Source organism: Triturus cristatus, chromosome 3_1 (assembly GCF_964204655.1).
Source record: "Triturus cristatus chromosome 3_1, aTriCri1.1, whole genome shotgun sequence".
In the NCBI taxonomy this organism is placed as follows: Eukaryota; Metazoa; Chordata; class Amphibia; order Caudata; family Salamandridae; genus Triturus; species Triturus cristatus.
The window spans coordinates 965,167,431-965,186,489 of NC_140583.1; the positions used below are offsets into that span (position 1 = coordinate 965,167,431).

Sequence of the window (19,059 nt, forward strand, 5' to 3'; positions counted from 1 at the left end):
TCTGCTGCTGTATGCTTAACTCACCCCTTGCCCCACATCAGCCTGATGTGGAGTGCTGAACAGCGCATAAGTAGAGTATCTGTGTGGGTGTATGTGTGCAAGGGAAGGGTATCAGAGAGATAATGCAGTGCATGGATGCTAAATGCATGTACTGGGTGAGTGCCTATAAATTGTACAATACAGGAAGGATATAGTGCTGTACAGTGTATACATGTAATGGGTGTATGAATGCCTGTGAGTGATAGTCTACATGAAGGATGCTGTGCAGTGCGTGTATGTGAAATGCATGTACAGGGTGTATGTGTGCCTGGGAATGGTACAATACAAGGCAGACTATGGGTTCCATTTTGGGATACCCATGGCTTCATGATGAAACAGAGAGGAGGTAGAGGAATCCCTTCAGACAGATTTCTGTATTGCTGCATTCCTTTAAGCTGGGTGGGACACAATCGAGAAGGGCGAGCCAGGCTTTCTCTGTACACTTCAAAGGGTGCTCTTTGATTCAGAAAGAGGTCACAAGGAAGGAGGCATGGGCATATCTCAGGAAGGAGATGGGGCTAAGAGAATCATAAAGAGCATGGCTGAGGCCCTGGGCTAACCTTTTGATACACAGATCACTGTGGCTGACATCCAGGTATGAGCTCTAGTCACTCCCCTGGCCTGTGTTGTGAGGAATCGGCTTTGCAGTCGCTCTTGCTGTGACAGACGGCTTTCAAGAGGAAAAGGGGGCAGAGATGTGGACACTTCAAAAGGAGACAGACCTCAAACATCAACCTCAAAGATTCAGACCCTAAATCACATTTAGTGTGTTGAAATAGACAAAGGGAAGGGGTGCTTGAGACCCCAAAAATTGGCAACTGTCAAGCAGTCAGTAGGGCTGTGCGAGGAGAAGGTCTGCAAGACTTTTGTCTGTGTCCAGACCTGGGGGCCAAGCCCTGCTAGTCTCCATGCTGGGTGAGAGGACATCACCCAGGGAACCCAAGACCACCTACCCTACAGCCTGGAGCACCAGGGCCTGGCCTGCATGCTAGCCAAGAACAGTGTGGCATGTGAGAAGGAGGAGTGTAGGAGTGAGGGAGGAAGCAAAGTCCAGTGGGGAATTTTGGCAAGTGGACTCCCTGAGTGAGGTGCAGGGAAACAGATGCTGTGTTCATTGGTTCGCTGCTCATGTGCATGAAAAAATTGGCGACTCGTGTATGCCAAAGGCGGGCCGCAGTGAAAGGAACTGTATACTACGCATCTACAGTGAGGCATTGTGAACAGTAAGCATTAAAGTGCCAATTGGGCCATAGCCCATGTGCAGTGAAGGAGCGGCGACACTGTATGCCAGGAGAGGCACCATGGATGGATTGGTGTGCAGAGGAGGCTGTAGTCTTTATGTGGTGAAGATCTGGCTGCCCCGTATTCTAGGAGTACAACCGTGGAGACATCTGCTGTGTCAATCGTGTTGGTGCCTGTGTACAGTAGAGATACGTTGACCCCCTATGCCAGAGGCTGCAACAAGGAGTGCGACCTGACCCGGAACGTCACCAGAGGAGTGAGCCCGCAGTGGGAACCCCTACGCACCTACCCCGAGACAAGGGATCAGCATCAGGGACTTCGCACCACCTTCCCCTAAAATTTGATGACTTACCCTAAACAGAGAGTGCTGATCCAACAACAGCAAGAATGCCGATATGGCTGAAAGTTGCCATTTAACAGTGCCCAAAGAAAAGTCTTGCTCGGCAAAAGAGAGAACAAGCAACAAAACTTCAGTTAAGTTGGCAGAAAGAGGATTAACCTGTTTGGATGTACACCAAGTTGCAAATTTGTCCCAACAGCAGGGGTATACCTTCCTGAATGAGGAACGCCTGGCTGCCAGAATGACATCACAGAGTTCAGGAGGAAGGTCAAAAACTGCCAACGGTCACTGGCTCAATCTCCACTCCTGAAGGCGGAGCACACTCAGGTTCTGGTGCAGGACCTTGCCCTGATGCTGCAACAGTACGTCCTCTTGAAAGGCAACCTGACCGGAGTACCAATGCTCATGAGCTCTGGATACCATACTCTCAGTACCCAAACGAAAGGTACAAGAATAACTTGGGCCCGGTTGTTCCTGATCTTTTTGAGACATCTGGGCAGAAGTAGTATTGGCATAAAGGTGTACAGGAGGCCGGAGATCCACTTGCGATGAAAACCTGCTCCAAGCAAGTCACCTTGGAAACTCCAGCGTGCAAATTGCTTACATTGCGCATTCTTGGCGGTGGTGAATAGATCTAACCAAGGTTCTCTCCAATCTCTGAAGAGACCTTGCACCACCCTCTGGGTGAAGGTGCTATTTGTGATCCACTAGGCATTTGCTCTAGCGTTCAAACAACCCACTAGAAGGTATCCACCTGTGAAATCCCCTTCCGTTCAAGCCATGTTCTGAGAGGCAGGGCTTCTTGACACAGAGTCCAGGTCTCCACCCTGATTGTTGCAATATCACGTGGTGGAGGTGTTGTCTGTGAACACCTGAACCGTCTACTCTTGATGGAAGGAAGAATGGCTCTCAATTCCAGTTGGATCACTCAACTCCAGCCAGCTGATGAGGAGCTGAAACTCTGCCGGAGACCAAAGTCCTCTTATCTCCAACTCTTCCAGATGGCCGCCCTAGCCCAGAAGTAATGCACGTGTCACTACAGTCAGCTCTGGTTGGGGAAGGGCAAGGGGTCTGCTGTGGACCCAAATGCGGTCCGTCAGCCACCACTGCAGATCTTTTGCAGTTTCCTCCAATATCTGGACCAGGTTGGAGAGACTTCCCTGATGCTACTCCCTCTGGAAGTTCAGGTCCCACTGGAGAGCCTGCATATGCCAGCCGACATGTGTTGGCAGAAGGATGCAGGAGCCGATGAGGGCCGGCAGCCTCGGAGTCAGTCTCACCAAAACCCAGGATAGAAACTGAAACATGGCCTGAATACAGTGGACTTGCTGTTCCAGGGGATTGGCCCTAAACTGCACTATATCCGGAACAGATCCGATGAAAGGGAGAGTCTGTGTTGAAGTCAGGTGTGACCTTAGTATCTTTATAGTAAAGTCCAGCGAATGCAGGAGGAGGAGGAGGACCGCGGTAGTCTTGAGGTGGGAGACTACGGCCTATAGCGAGCCCTCCTTCAACAGCGAGTCGTCAAGGTGGGGCAAGACTGGAACCCCTGACATACACAGGTATGCTGCAACCACTGTCATCATGTTGGTGAATACCTAAGGGGCGCGGGTAAAGCCAAAAAGGGGCACAACAAAATGATAATGCTCGCGGCCCTCCATCTAACCCGGGTAGTGCCTGTGGGCAGTTAGGTCGGGAATATGGAAATAAGAGTCATGCGAGTACAGCACAACCATCTAGTCTCCAGGGTCTAGAGAAGACAGAACCTGAGCTCATAGCATCTTGAATTTCTCCTTTTTCAGGAGGAAATTAAGAGGGCGCAGGTCTTAAAATAGGATGGAGGCCTTCGGCCACTTCTTGGGGACCAGAAAGTAGCAGGGATAGCAACCACAACCTACTTTCGATGCCAGCACCCTTGCGATGGCTCCTTTAACCAAAAGAAACTGGACTTCATGACGGAGCAGAGAGAGGTGGTCCTCTTTCAGCTGCTCTGAAGTTGGTGGCATGGGTTTCATGTTTTCAGAAAAGGATGGGGTAATCCGCCGAACGATCTGAAGTACCCACTTGTCAGATGTTATGGACTGCCAGGTGATGGTGGATCCTGTCACCAACCAGGTATCTGTGACGGTATGAGGGCAAACTAAAGTGATTTGAGTGCTATAGCTGCTGTGGAGTGGCTTGGCTGGGTCGACATCTGGCTGGTAATTGCACTAGGCTTGTGGGAACAGCGTCTGCAGCCATGAAAGGATTGGGGAGTGTTAGCCATGGTGACTGGGTGGGAATGGACGTGGTTGGAAGCCCCTACTGTAGCCACAGAAGGGGCGATAGGCAGAATGGGGTTCGAGTGGGGACATGGAGAGGTCCGAGCACCTGGTAGCTGCTCGGCTGTCCTTGGAGTGCTCCAGCGCTGAATCTGCCTGGTCGACGAAGAGATAAGCCATCGAAAGACATGCCCATTGGGGATGCTGTGACGTCCCCAAAAAGCCAGACAATCTCAGCCAGGCGTGCCTTTTGAGTGCCACTGACAACGCAATGGCTCTGCTTAGCACATTAGTTTTATCCTGTCGTTAGCAAATGGTGAACTTTGCTGTGTCTCTGCCATATGCAGTAGCCTGTGACAGTATGGTGTGGGCTTCCTCCGAGACCATGGGAAGGGCCTGCGCAACAGAATCCCAAGCTGTTTTGGTGTATCGGCCCAAAAGGCACACTGTGTTCAACAACCACAATGAAGAACTGGTGGAAGAGAACATCCTTTTGCCAGAGGTATCCAAGCCTCTTGGATTACCTATCTGGTGGTGTAGTAGGGAACACGCCAGGCTTAACTTTGGAGATGGACGCCTGGGCAACCATACACTCCAGGGTGGGGTGTTGGATGAGGAAAGCTGGGTCCCCAAGAGCAAGGCAATGTTGGTAGGCAATTGGCCTGTGTGCAGGTGCTCCAGTGCAGGGCTTGGTACAGGCCTCAAGCAAGACATCTGGGCTTCATTACAATGAAGAAGGGGTTCTGAGGGGGTGTCTTAAAGCTGAAGTACCTCTGTCAAGACATTGGTCTTGACTGTCACGGAGTGTAGCTGAATGTCCAAGACCTCATCACCCTCCTCACCACCATAGCAAAGGTGACCCCTTCCTCCATAGCCACACCAGGAGGAGAGGTCAGGCCAGTGTCTGGTGAGGTGTTGAGACCACAGGCATCCACCAGTTCCTCCTACCAGTTATCATCGGCCTTATCAATGACCAAGGGGGTTGTAGCTGTTAGGATCATCTTCAATCATACTTCTCTCCAGGCATGTTGAAAAAAGAAGGCACTGACATCGACTCGGAAGGTTGAGTTCCGGGGTACGCCCGATTAGGCAACGGGCGATGCCAGTCCGGCTCTATATCGGAGAGGAATATGATGATGAGGAACGACGTAACTGGAACGGGCTTGAGAGAAGTTGTGGTCTCGCGATCTGATCCGTTCCACATCCAGCACTGGATCTCAGTGGCCTGGCAGGTGCCAAGGGCTGATGAAGGCTGTTACCCAGAAACTGGTTCCAGGATGCTTGGCAGTTCGGGCTGAACTGTTCCCACAAGGCACAGGGTCAAGACTAATTTGCATATAGCTGCGTCTGAACTGAGGTGGCGAAGTGAACTTAAGAATGATGATGGATTCAACCCAGATCTGGGGGGGAGTGGGGGAGCTAAAAGTTTCAGCGCTCCGTCGATCATCTCCTTGTGTTTGCTTTGTTCGCCCTAAGTTGGCAGGGTAGGCCCAGACGTGGGTCCCTTGCTCACTTTGCCACTGGATTCAAGCCTGCCTGGCTGATGAAGGGTGTTACCCAGAAACCGGTACCAGGATGCGTGTTTCCGTTTCAGGGAAGAACTGGCTTGTCAGTTCGGGCTGAACTGTTCCCATGAGACACAGGGTCAAGACTGATTTGCATGTAGCTAGGTCTGAACTGAGGTGGCGAAGTGAGCTAAAGAACGATAATGGATTCAACCCAGATCTGTGACTGGGGGGGTGCGGTTTCAGCGCTACGTTCATCATCTGCTTGTGTTTGCCAGGGGCGGACCCCTCGGCAGAAATCTAGTGGCCGCACTCACAAAACCCATGGGGCCTGAAGGCACTCTAGACGAGGTGCATGTCCTCATAAAACTCACAGAGTTGGGTGGGGGATGCTCCGGCTAATTCAGGGATGCAGAGGGAGGACCCCAGAGGCAGGCTCCACATGGCAGTGGGGTATAGAGTGACATTGCTACCGCACCTCGTCCTAAGATTGGGACTGGTGTGGTGAAGTTGAAAAGCGCTTCCACTTCTTTGATTTTGTGGACTTTTTGTGGGACTTACCGGACAACGAGCACATGGACCGACTCCGCAAACTGGCCCAGGACCTTTCTCGCGACCAGGACCTGGAGCATCGTGGAGTGGACTGATGTAGGAGCCTCAAGGAGTGCTCCCTCAGCACCTTGGTGTTAATGGTATGGCAGTCCTCACACGTCTTGGGAATCATGGTCTGTCTTTAAGCACCACAGGCAAAGCAGATGAGGGTCTGTCACAGCCATCTTTCTGTGTAAAGATCCACAGGCTGGTTTGCTCATTCTTGGTGGCTGATTTTCAAACTTTTGGTGACAGGCACACCTTGCGGTCTCAGTATTAGTCTGTCTCCGGCAATAGGTACGTTTAAGGTCATTCTTTACTTTAGTTGTTGTAACTAAGAACTCTTTTGTCTCAGAGGTTAAGTTCAGTGACAGCCATGTTATAGATGTTTGCCTTGTTTTTACTTTATATGCCACGCTGTTGTGTGTAAACATTTGCAGGGTTAGAGGAAATTATTACTGCGCATCACATTGTTGCACCTGTGTTTTTATTTGAATATTGTTTGAGAAATGTCTTTTACTTACTCCTTATTGCATCAACATGCAAAATGCTAATATTCCACCACCATTTTTAGCCGAAGCTGGTAGTAAAAAATACAGCTGGCTTCAGTGGTTTAAACATTTTCAAAGCTACTTAATTACTATTGAAATAGACAAATTCACTGCAAGACGGAAGTTGACCCAACTCTACAATTGTTTAGGCGTGGAAGGGAAACACATATTAGAACATTTACCCTCAGCTCATCAGCCTCCCGACACAGAATGGGATGTTTATACAGAGGCGATTAGTCGACTCAAGAATCATTTCAAGGAAGACACCTGCATCATAGTGGAAAGACAGGTTTTTCACGAGGACACAATCGCAATTTCAGTCCACTGATAGCGTTCTAGCGGAATTCAGAGTCTTAGCCTCAACGTGCGCATATGATGGGAACCTGGATAATTATTTCAGGGACCAGGTTGAAGTTAATTGTTTAGACACAAGCATTCAGCAGATATTGTTATGCTGCCGAAATACGAGATTTACAGGAAACGCTAGAGATAGCTAGAGGAATTGAAAGGTCGACCAACTCTTCAAAGGAATTGAAAAAAGGCAAGGAACAGATTTCTACAGAACAAGTGCATGCGATTGCACTCAAAGCCAAAGCTCATAATTCCTTTGATAAAGCGGTAAAGAAGAGACCAGGTGGAAGTTCCAACACATGCTTCAGGTGTGGTTCAAGCAACCACCTGGCCAATGAAAAAAACTGTCTGTCAGCTAATAAACTATGTTTCAAATGTAAGAAATTAGGCCATTTTGCAAAAGTATTCAGGAGTGCGCAAAAGGTGGGGTATGTAGGGGAAGAGGACTCTCATTCTTGTAATGATTTGGCAGAAGATCTAGACACCAGAGTAGTTTTATCCATCAAGATGGTGGAGACCACTCAAGATAACGTTGGAAGTGGTGATCGCATATGTGATGCCTCTATAGGTAAAATCAAATTAAAAGTCACAGTGGATTTGGGGTCACACTGACATGGTCAAACAACAATGTCCCTTGTTATTCTGTTCTGGTCAGGCACTAGCACCTAGACACAACACACAAATACAGCTGTTAATGAGCATGTACGCCTTGTCATATACGTATGCACAGTAATGTAACAGAGAGAGAGATTTCTTCTGAGAGAAGATCATGGCTGTATCTGAGATGTAGACCGTCCATCTGTGTATGCTTAGGTACGGGGTGCGCTACTAATCCCAGATATCTCTGCAGTATAATCATTTTGCTTCTGTTGAAGGGGAGAGGGATTAGGCTAGTCTGTCTTATAATATGATTCGGCTTTTTATAATATACTGTTTATGTACTATGCTGATGGTATTTTTGCTAGGAAGTTGTTTTGGCTCGTATACTGCAATCTAGAGCACAATAGTTTAAATAAACATTTTAAATGTTCTTCGTGGCTTTGTCATATCTTATTGTGAATAAGTACGAGTGTGTGAGCGAAAAGGGATGTCCTGTTGCCGCGATCCCTGAGAGGGTCAGTGTTGTGTTCTGGGGTGTCAATTCACTTGTGTCTCTGGATACGAGTAGAAGGGCAAGTGAGACACTATAGCTAGTCGGACTCAGGCTCATGGTACTGAGGTGGTATGGTGACTCAGTCCCTATCTATTGATGTTATAGGGTCCCAAGCATAGTTCTGCACATGAGTAGAATCCCTGCAGCAATAGATGGCCTTCTATGCAAGAAGGAGCAGGAGTCACAGGTAAGAGAAAGTTTATCTGGGTCTAGGCACAAAATGCAGATGTCATGGGGAGCAAACAGGGACATCCACTATTTTTGAGATCGTTGACAGTGTTTAAACTATGACACTTTAGGTGGTGACATTTGACCTAGATTGCTGAGAAAATAGTTTGTGAAAATAGGAGAGCCCAAGATCAGCATCGTAATTCACAAAAATGGCAGGATCTGAAGCAAGATTGCCAAGTGGTGTCTTATATAAGCCATTGTCATCACTTCTGGAGTGGACAAAGAACTGAATAGAGTTATGTGGTACCACCTACCTAGCAGCATTGGAGAGCTGCGAGAAAAGTTTCATGATCAGGTCGGATGCTGTGGGTATTCACACAGTGAATAATCTGCAGGAAGAAGTAGCGGTCAGAAATACTCAAACAGGGGTATCACACTCATAGAATTTTGAGGATCTTGCCCCATCCTTCATAAACACATGAAAGGGGATAATAGCCCCTTAACATTTTTGCAGTATGTGACAGAGCTGTGCAGATAAGTGGTGTGTTTACTATCAAAAAGCATGGCTAGCACATATCAAAACATGCATAGGCTAGGTGGCCATTAGGAGGCCAGATTCACAAAGGGTTATAGCATGTGTAAACCCTCCAAGTTGGCAAATCAGAGGGCTTTTGCAGATGCTAAAACCCTTTTTCCGTTGTAATAAATGCATTCAGTGACTCAGAAAAGCATTTCCAAATCACTAAATGAGTTTAGAAATGGATACCATACCAATTCTGTATTTGGAGGAGGCAATATTGATATTTTACTGATACAACAAAGTTTGCTTTACTAAAAAGCAATCATAGACATGATAGTCTGCCGAACCCAGCAGGCCACCATCCCAGTGATGGCAGCCTATCATAGTAGGTTGCAATTTGTGACATACCTCATTAATATTTATGCGATAGGCCGAATTGCAACCAACTATGATTCATCTTTTTGCAAACTGACCTATTAATATATAGGTAAGTTCTCGCAAGACCACACTGGTAGCAAAAATACTGATTGCAAATTGCTACCAGTGTTTGGTACATCGGGTCGATATCCTATCCACCCTGTTCCAAGTGTGTCACTGCCTATAGCACTTGTGATACTGTAGACATTATAACAACTATGTTTTGACAAAGTATCCTATCCATCGAACTCTAAAAAAAGGTGCTTAGAGAGTTAGAAATGGGGGAACTTTGATATATTGCCCTGAACACTTACCATAGCCTAAGAAATTGGTTTTCAACAAGCACAGCACTGGATGCCATTAGATTGCAATTCTTCACAAAATTAGCATAGTATACCTCAGAGATCATTCAAATTACAAAAATCAGCCATTGGTTTGCCAAGGAGAGTATGGCTAATTTTCAATGAATCAACATGCAGGCTGAACAGGTCCATTGCAGGAGACTTTTCAAGCTCTATCTTGCGTGATCAACTTATGGTGATAAAATTTGGTCATAGAGCGTTTGAACCCAAGGGCATGATCAGAGCAGTGCCCGATCTTCTAGAGGCCAATAAACACCTTAGGGACATGGAAATCCTTTTTTTTTTTTTTTTTTTTAAATTCTTTTGATTAACAAGACTCGAGAAACCACAGCATACAGAGATGATAGCATGAGGACGTTGTTTTCATTTACAATAAACCACAGATAGTACATTCTCAGATGGGGTGGACCCCCCCAGTTTTTCACCCCACATCATGAATCCAATACCCTCAGCCCTCGGGACCTTTGCCACGGCAGCCACACCTGTTCCCACTTTTTGGCACACCCCCTGCTCTTATACACTGTTTCCTCCGCTCTCTGGCACCAATCAAGGTCCCGATTCTATTAGTCAAGCAGGGAAGGAGCCTGCACCCCCCAGTTTCTGGCAATGTTGCGCTTCGCCACCCCCGCCGCCAATGCCAGCCATATGCCCGCGTAGCTGGACCAGTCTGCCTCCCTTCTGATCATGAGAAGAAGCCACTTTGGGTCCAACAGAATCGGCCTCACCCACCACCTCTGACATGACTTCAGTAACCTTCTGCCAGAATGCGCCTATCTCAGGACAATCCCATAGCATGTGTAGGAAGGTACCTTCTTCTCCGCACCCCCAAACGCACTGAGCAGACGTGGCACAGCTCCAGGAGTAGAGGTGAGTGCGAGGGTAGTATATGCGATGTAGGATCTTGAGCTGCACTGGCCTGAATCTGAAACGCATAGCTACTTCCCTAGGGCTCTGGAGTGCCTCCTGCCGGTCTTCATCATCGAGATCACCCAGATCTCTCACCCAAGCTGCCCTCAAGTTTGTTAACTAGTTTGCGATATATCGTGGAAGTGGGTTTCCCCCGTATGGGGTCCAGCAATAGCCGATCCTCAAGCAGGGAGTATTCAGGAATTAAAACCCCCTGTTAGATATGGGTGCGCAGCGCATGTAGGAGCCGCAAGTGTGTGTATCGCTGCGTGTCATGCATATCATATTCTTTCTGCAAGTATTCGAACGATCGGGGTGATTCGCCCTGCCATACGTCTCCCAGGTACTCAACGCCAATTAGTCGCCAGCCCCTGAAACCCGTCAGAGCTGCCACCTCCCTAAGAGGATCACCCGCCCACAGCGGGGTTCTGCCAATCAGCCGCCCAGCCCAGCCGAAGGGACACGGAAATCTTCAAGCATGTCAAATTATCTTTCAATACATGCCTCTAATGCAAAGGCAAAAAGGGACCTTATTCAAAATGCCACATGCCCTGGCCCATTCGGTCACATTCGTTTTGGTCCATCTTTGGTATTGGTGGTAGTTTACCTGAATTGTGGAAGAAGTGAGATGTAACCCACAGGACTATACTGCTACATTTGTTAAATGATAAAAAAAAATATCCTTTAATGAAAAACAATGGAATATTTTCTTGCTGTAATCATTTACTTTACAAACTAAAAATCTTATTGTTTCTAAACTACCACTAATCTTAGTCAATGCTAAGCAAGCCCGTTTTTATGATGATTGGTGTTTAGATGTGCAGACACTAAAAAACACAACTGCATATTTTATGTAATTCATACAAAGATCAGAGCTCACTAATTAAATTATCTAATACTTTAGCACCAAGTTTCATAATGAAACAAATAGAAAGTACAAAAATCAAAATGACATACCTTCCCATCCTGAGAGTTTTGGTGACAGGAATTATGTACTTCTTCTTCTCTCACTAATTTGCCAGGCCATGTAGTTAGTCCTTTGATTTGGCCCCAGACGAAGTCGCCAACATTAAACGTCCTAGGCCTGTAATGTGGCAACTCGTTTGAAGAAGGGGAGTCTGGAATCCTCAGGTCATCTTCACTACTCAAGCTTTTAGTGTCCGAAGGGCTAGGCGCACAACCATTAATACGTTTAGCATGAAAGTCTCCATTATAATGAATATAGTCTTTCACAAAAGTACTTTCTAAGCTATTTGATGAACTTGGAGATTGTTCTTCCATACCAAAGTCTTGATTGGGAATGCCCAGTATTTCACCAAAACCCCTGCCAACCTGATGCTGATTTCCATTAATATGTGCACACCTTTCCACTGTGTTCTCAAGCCTCTCCTTAAAACTAATCATAGTCCTTTTGTAATGATTAAACCTAAAATTCTCCTCCATCAGTTTTTCATTTTGACAGTCTCTTGGTGGTAACAATATCGGATGTTGTTCCCTTCTAAACAAAGGCAACATGGAGGCATTGTTAGGTCTTGCTTGACAAGGGCTGCTGAAGACTGGGTGTGAATGATCCAAAAACTCTTCACATTTCCATCGGTTTATATCCCCCACAGGGCTTTGTTCCCCATCCCACTGATTTTTGAGTGTGTTGCAACCTGCAGATTTGAAATACTCATACCCATCCATATCCTCAGAAAGTCTAGCATGCTCTGAACTAGTCCGCATTCGAGTGGCTCTTGCATTTCTTACTCTGCCGTCATGATCAGAGACCATGTTCCTTCCATGGATTACAGCGCTAACAGCACTCGACAGATTTAATGGATCCCCGATTGATGCAGTGAAGGCACTCATTGCACTCAGAGCTGGAATGGGGCTCATTTGTGTTGTACTGCTGACTGCTGTGGTGATTACTACTTGCATTCCTTTACTTGCTGCATCTACAACTGCTTTGTAGATAGCATCTACTGATGCATCACTCTGACCAGTGCCACCAAGGCTATGTTTTGAATGCGGTCCTTGACTTTGTTCAACTCTTTGTTGCATATTACATAAGGGATTTTGAAAAGGAGGGAGAACAGCGTTGGAGCTCTCAGGATGGGGTGCCATCCCTCTCTGAGAGCTCATTTGTTTATTTAAAAAAGAATGATCTTCCTGCATTCTCGCCTGAGGAGAAACATAATGGTAAAATAAGTTCTGGTTCTGCTTAACAATTTACCTCACACTTTGGTATACAATATGAGAATACAATCCAATGAGAAATATGTTCCAAAAACTCGATTTACTATTAAATAAACAATATTTAATAAAACCAGAACTGAAACAAAATAAAACTAATAATGCTTCTCTGTGGTTTTAAACACAACAAATATAATGGTTTAAAATTTGGGAGAAATCAACATTTACTAATCACTAACAGTTTTACATGTGGTACCCTCACATGGTTGAACCGTACTGTACTACTCCATCCTACCCAACTCCACAGAGCCCTGACAATATAAGGCATCTTCGTCTAGCTGGATTCACATTAGTAAGACTGGGGAAGTGAAAATGAAAGAAACATGTTTTGAATGCATTGTGGGTCAATCACTGCCAGCAATCATTAGTGTATAGCTGACTTGCAAGGTGTGAAAAATAATGTGAAGAATTCAATAGAACTAGTTAGGCAAATCCTAGTGAACCCCTAAGAGGTCTATTACTATGAACTGATAGTACCATTACAAAAGGGGTAACTCCACAAATCAGTCCCACCTCACAAAAATGTAAACTCCTAGCAAAACATAACAAGCAACCAGTGACATGTTTTGTGGGAAGGTGCATCAGATTCCATAGGTACAGTAAGAAAACTATTTACATCAGGACACATCAACTCCACTTTAGATGGTTGAACAGGAAATCATGAGAATGCGTTAGGCAGACATAAGAGATGAGGAGTATTGCCTGGCTTTGAGGAACTGGGATTCAACCTTCAGTTAACGGAAATGTGAATATATAAAGTGATTTTGTTTTTGTAATAGCATCCTAGAATGTGGCATTTTTAAAGGGACTCGGGAACAATGCTGTGGTGAACGTCTAAGCTCCCAAGATTTAATTTTTTTTTGTCCAGACACAGGTGACGAGAAGAAAAGGGATTTACAGGGATTTTATTCCAGGGAAATTCCTGCAGTTTAGTTGCATTGGAAATAGAGACCCTAAGAAAATTTGGCAGTGTTCATAAAGTCTAAGCTAAAAATAAATACCATTAAACTACCAAGAATGTCTCTACTTTTAAATTCTGAAAATGGAGTTGGCACATGATTTTCAAACTAATTCCAATTAATATTTATGCTCCACCAGAAACAAGGACTTGTGATTTACTGTAGAGTCTCTTGAAATTAAAAGACTAAGAATTAAGTAAATTCTGGACTTAAAGGTTTGTGAGGGCTCTTTATACGATTTTTACTTTCCTGGGGTTCACCCAGGATTGTAGTGATATGAACAAAGTGCAATAATGCATCCATGTGTATATGAAACTGATATACTGAGGTAGGTGTTTTGGCAGCTGAAAGATAACTCAATTTTAGATGCTTGATTGACAAGGTTGAACCAGATCTTTCACTACTCTACTCTACCAGTTGTCTACATCAGAATTTCTAAAACTGTGCGTCACAACCTGACTTTTTCGTGGGTCTGGAAAGTCTGAGCAATAAACAAAGATGCCTTTAAATTATTTTTTAGCCCGTCATACGTGCCAGTGACTTAGACAGAGGTCAAATCTCAGGTCTTCTGACAAACTGCTGCAGGAATGGTGTCACTTTTCTTTCTCAGACAGCAAGGTGAGAGGAGTTTTTAAAATAAATTTGTGACGATATTGCTAGAGTACAGGAAATGTGTTAAGAAAGGCTACAGAATATCGCTATTGTGCACCACACAAAAAAATGTAAATGCCCGTAAACAAACTGTTTGTATTCAGCCGTTAGGAAAGAAAAATGTAAGCATATTTTTTTTTAAATCCTGGAGTGTACTGGTAACAGATTTTGATAGGATCAAAACAAATCAAGACACTTTTCTTGGTGCTGCACAAATGATTAAATATTCAAAGAAACTCGATCTTCACACATTATCAATCAGGGAATTTGTAAGCGCGCTACTCACCCTCGAGGGCCTCAAGGCGCTGAGGGTGGGGGGGGGGGGGGGTTTCGCAGATCAATGCAGCCGAAGAGCCAGGTCTTGAGGGTCTTCCTGAAGGTGTTCAGGGAGGGGGGCGCGTCTGATGTCTGCCAGTAGCTCTTTCCAGGTCTTGGCTGCAATGTGATAGAAGGATCTTCCGCTTGCTCTGGCTCTGTGGATGCACGGGGTTTTGGCCAGTGCAAGGTTGGAAGATCGGAGGTTTCTTTTGGGTACCTGAAAGTTGATTCTGTAGTTGGGGTATTTGGGTCCGATGTTGTGTAGGCATTTGTAGGCGTGAGTGAGGATTTTCTCCATGGGGAGCCAGTGGAGACTAGGTGTTTGCTGATGTGTTCATGTCGGGGGATGCCGAGGACGAGTCTGGCGGCGGTGTTCTGTATTGTCTGGAGTTTGCAGAGTAGGGACTTGTTGATGCAGGCGTAGAGTGTGTTTCAATAGTCCAGTGTGCTGGTGATGAGTGCGTGGGTGACTGCCTTCCTTGACTCAGGGGGGATCTACTTGAAGGTCTTGCGGAGGATGCTGAGGGTGTTGAAGCAGCTGGCGGTGACGGCGTTGAACTGTCGGTTCATGGTGAGTGATGAGTTGAGTACGATGCCAGGGTTCTTGGTGTGTTCTGAGGTGGTAGGTGGGCTTCCGAGGGCGGTTGGCCACCAGGTACTGTCCTATGCAGAAGGGATGGTACCGAGGACTTCTGTCTTCTCTGTATTGAGCTTCAGGCAGCTGTTGGTCATCCAGACTGTGACGTCTTGCATTCCTTTCTGGAAGCTGAGTTTGGCAGTGGTGGGGTCTTTGGTAAGAGAGAGGATGAGCAGGGTGTCGTCGGCGTACGATATGATGTTGAGGCCGTGTTGTCAGACAATGGCTGCGAGGGGGGCCATGTAGATGTTGAAGAGGGTGGGGCTCAGTGATGAACCCTGTGTGACTCCACAGGTGATTATCGTAGGGTTGGAGAGAAAGGGTGGGATTCTGATCCTTTGGCTTCTTCCAGTGAGGAATGATCGGATCCAGTCCAGGACTGTTCCTTGTATGCCTGCGTCGTGTAGTCTGGCGACTAGTGTGCGGTGGGAGACGGTGTCGAAGGCCGCTGATAGGTTGAGTAGGATGACGGCTGCGGAGTGGCCTTGGTCCAGGAGGGTGCGGATGTCGTCTGTGGCGGCGAGTAGGGCGGTCTCTGTGCTGTGGTTGCTTCGGAATCCGGATTGGGACGGGTCGAGGACGGCGTTCTCTTCAATGAATCGTGTCAGTTTCCTGTTGACTGTTTTCTCTGCAACTCTTGCTGTGAAGGGGAGGAGCGAGATGGGCTGATAGTTCTTAAGGTCGGTGGGGGCCAGCTGTGGGCTTCTTGAGCCGGGGTCTGACTTCTGCACGCATCCAGTCGTCTGGGAAGGTGCCTGTTTTGAAGGTGGTGTTGATGATGCGTTGTAGTTCGGGAACGATGGTGGCCGCAGCTCTGTGGTAGATGTGGGGTGGCCAGGGGTTGGTGAACCCCAAGTGGATGCTTTTCATGGTCGAGGCGGGGTCTTCGCCGTGATCGGTGTCCAGGTGGAGATGGTGGGCTGGCTGGTGTTTCTGGGAGGCGGGGGGCCGTCGGTGGCGCCTGGTGGATGGTCGATGAAGTTGTCGTAGAGGTTTTTGATCTTGAGGTGGAAATAGGTTCCAAGCTTGTCGCAGAGGTCTTGGGATGGGGTGATGTCTGTGGCTTCGCTGCGTGGGTTGGTGAATTCTTGAATGACACTGAAAAGTTCCTTGGAGTTGGCCAGGATTTTGTTGCGGATGAAGTTTCTCATGGTAGCTCGGATCGGGTTGTGGTAGTCCGTCATGGCGTCCTTGTAGGTGGTGTGGTTTTCGGTTGTCTTGGTGTTTCTCCAGTTCCTCTCCAGGCCTGCAGGTGCATCTGGCTTCTTGGAGAGCAGTGGTGAACCAGGCGGCTTTCCTGGGGAGTTGTCTGTCGGGGTTGCATAGCGGGGCAAGCTCGTTTGCGCAGTTGGAGATCCAGGTGTGGAGTTCTCTGGCTGCGTCGTTTGCATCGGGTGCCCAGTGTGGTTGTCTCGGGTGAGGGTGGAGTTAAGATGCTCGTCGGTAACCTTTCTCCAGTTCCTTTGTGAAGGGTGTGGGGCTGGTTTGGGTGCCTTGGGTTTGTTGATGGCGAAGTGTAAACAGTGGTGGTCGGTCCATGGCGGCTGCATTGTGTGGCTGAATTGGACGCTGCTTCCTGCCGCGAAGATGGGGTCGAGAGTGTGTCCTGCTCTGTGGGTCGGAGTGTTGGCGAGTTGTTTAAGTCATATGTTGGCGAGGTTGTCACGAAGGAGTGGATTCGGGTCGCTTGGGTTGTCGAGGTAGAAGTTCAGGTCTCCAACGAGTATATAATTTGTTGAGGCGATGGCGTGCGATGAAGTTGGTGGCGAAGGGTGTTCGGGGGCCGGGAGGGCGGTAGACGAGGGTTCCTCGGAGTGTGGATTTGGGGGTGGTCTGGATCTAGAGGTGCAGGTGTTCCGCGGAGGGGAAGGTTTCGCTGGAGCTGGTGAGGCGGAGGGTGCTCTTATGGGTGATGGCGAGGCCCCCTCATGGGTGGTTGGGTTGGTATTTCCTCTGGATCTTGTATCCGCCTGGGATGGCGGTGCTGATGTTGGGGGCGGAGGATGCGTTGGTCCGGGTCTCTGTGAAGAAGACGATGTCGGGCGAGAGAGCGTCAAGTAGCTTCCAGATTTCCATGGCGTGTTTGTGTACGGAGCGTACGTTGAGGAGGATGCATTTTAGGGTGTCGCCGGTGCTGGCGGTGTTGGAGGCCGGAGTGGCGGTGAGGGTCTGGTGGCAGTGGAGGCAGGAGAACTGACCATGGGTCGTGTTTGGAGAGGCCTGTTGGCATTCTCCAAGTCTTCCAGGGTTGAGTGCGAGGAGTGTGGTGGTATGTTAGCGATAGGTAGTGGGAGGTCCAGGGTTCCTGGCACTGGCCGCGGTCGGGTCGCATTATCTGTGTACTATATAATTGTATCAGTAAAACTTTGTTTGTAGAAAGTCAGTGGCCATTTCAATGCAAAATTTGCTAGATATAAATAACAATGAACCACCACATGATTCTTATGTTACGTTCCAGAATCGCTCCTTCTCATGCCCACTAAAGGTAAGTGGGTCATGGAAATTTGTCACTCTAAAAAGTGGGTCATGGTTCTGAAGCGTTTGGGAACCACTGGTCTACATAGATGAAGAGTAGCACTCTAATGCGCGATTAAAAGGCCCATTTGATTTGATTATTGCAATAATTTTACTAATAATATAGGCCTAGAAAGTGATTCGTAGTCACAAATGGCAATACTCAGTAAATATATTAATTCTGAATTGGACCAGACTATTACTGTTAAAGGACAATCTTGACATAAATATTGTACCCTAATTAAAGCTCACAAAAATGTCACCCCACTTAAGTTAATCATAGAAAGTCTACACTAAATTACACAACATTTTTGTAAATAATATTTAGGAGACAATTTTTATGCTAGTGGGCAATTCTGCAGAAGACGTTCTGATATACAATCAGGCTTTCCCCACGGCTAATTCAGGAATACGCATTTTATGGTTTTGAAGCACAGAGCAAATCTGACAATCTACTTCAGTAAAACAAAAAAAACAGCAATTTTTCAAAGTTGTTCATGATTCAAATCAGCTATCCAGATCCCCTGGAGTAATTACTGAAATTAAGTTCCAAGAATGGAAAACAAAAGATTGCTTTTGAAGTTAAGACAGAAGTAGGTTGCTTGGATGAAAGCAACCAAACTCAGATAGGATTGAGGAAAAACAACCATAGTTTAGTTACGGCACCTAATCGGGGTTGTTTGTTAAACTGCAGGCATGCTTGGCAGAATGTATGGGGTCACCAAACCCACAATAGTGGGCACTGCCTGTCGTGCTCTTATTGAACAATAATGGCACCTATTTGTATTATAATGGTTGCCCGGGCATATTGTGAGTATCCGTGATTTATGGCCAAACATGAGACAAAGATGAACATCTATGTCACATTTGCTACTCTCCTTAGCATTAAGGTGACCATAACATGCTGTTTGTTAACTCTGGTATACTGCAGGCATTTTTGGCTTACTGAGGTCATTCCTGGCAGAAAGGTGATATAGGAATTGGGAATTATTGTTGCAATCATAGGCACAGAGTTGGCCATCTTTAAAGCAGATATCGCAGGCCAAAAATATTTACTTACAGACAATGAGAAGCATCTGTTTGAGGGAAGTGGTTTGAGTACTCAAAATTAAAATTTGGTTGTGTGTATCTCTATTTTCAGAGAAAGTCAAGCTGTTAAGCTGGCATAATACAATGAAGGCCATTATTTTATGCACAAATATATGCATTTTGTTAAAATAGTATGTTGATATTTGAGAAAAAAAATGATTGGACTTCCAAATATATTTCGATTGATATTTTAAAGATAAACTATGTTATGGTGAGGTAAGCAAAATAGCCCTGCACACTTCTAAAG

The 19,059-nt window shown here is 46.5% G+C and overlaps 1 protein-coding gene across 3 annotated transcripts in view; it reads right to left on the reverse strand.

Annotated features, from left to right (window-relative positions):
* Window positions 1-19,059, reverse strand: part of MBD5 (methyl-CpG binding domain protein 5) — a 375,507-nt gene that overhangs the window by 124,680 nt on the left and 231,768 nt on the right. For all 3 annotated transcript variants that reach the window (XM_085645611.1, XM_085645612.1, XM_085645613.1), the window contains one exon: window positions 11,367-12,572. In XM_085645611.1, the coding sequence (XP_085501737.1) occupies window positions 11,367-12,572 (1,206 nt within the window). The remainder of the gene's footprint in view (window positions 1-11,366; window positions 12,573-19,059) is intronic.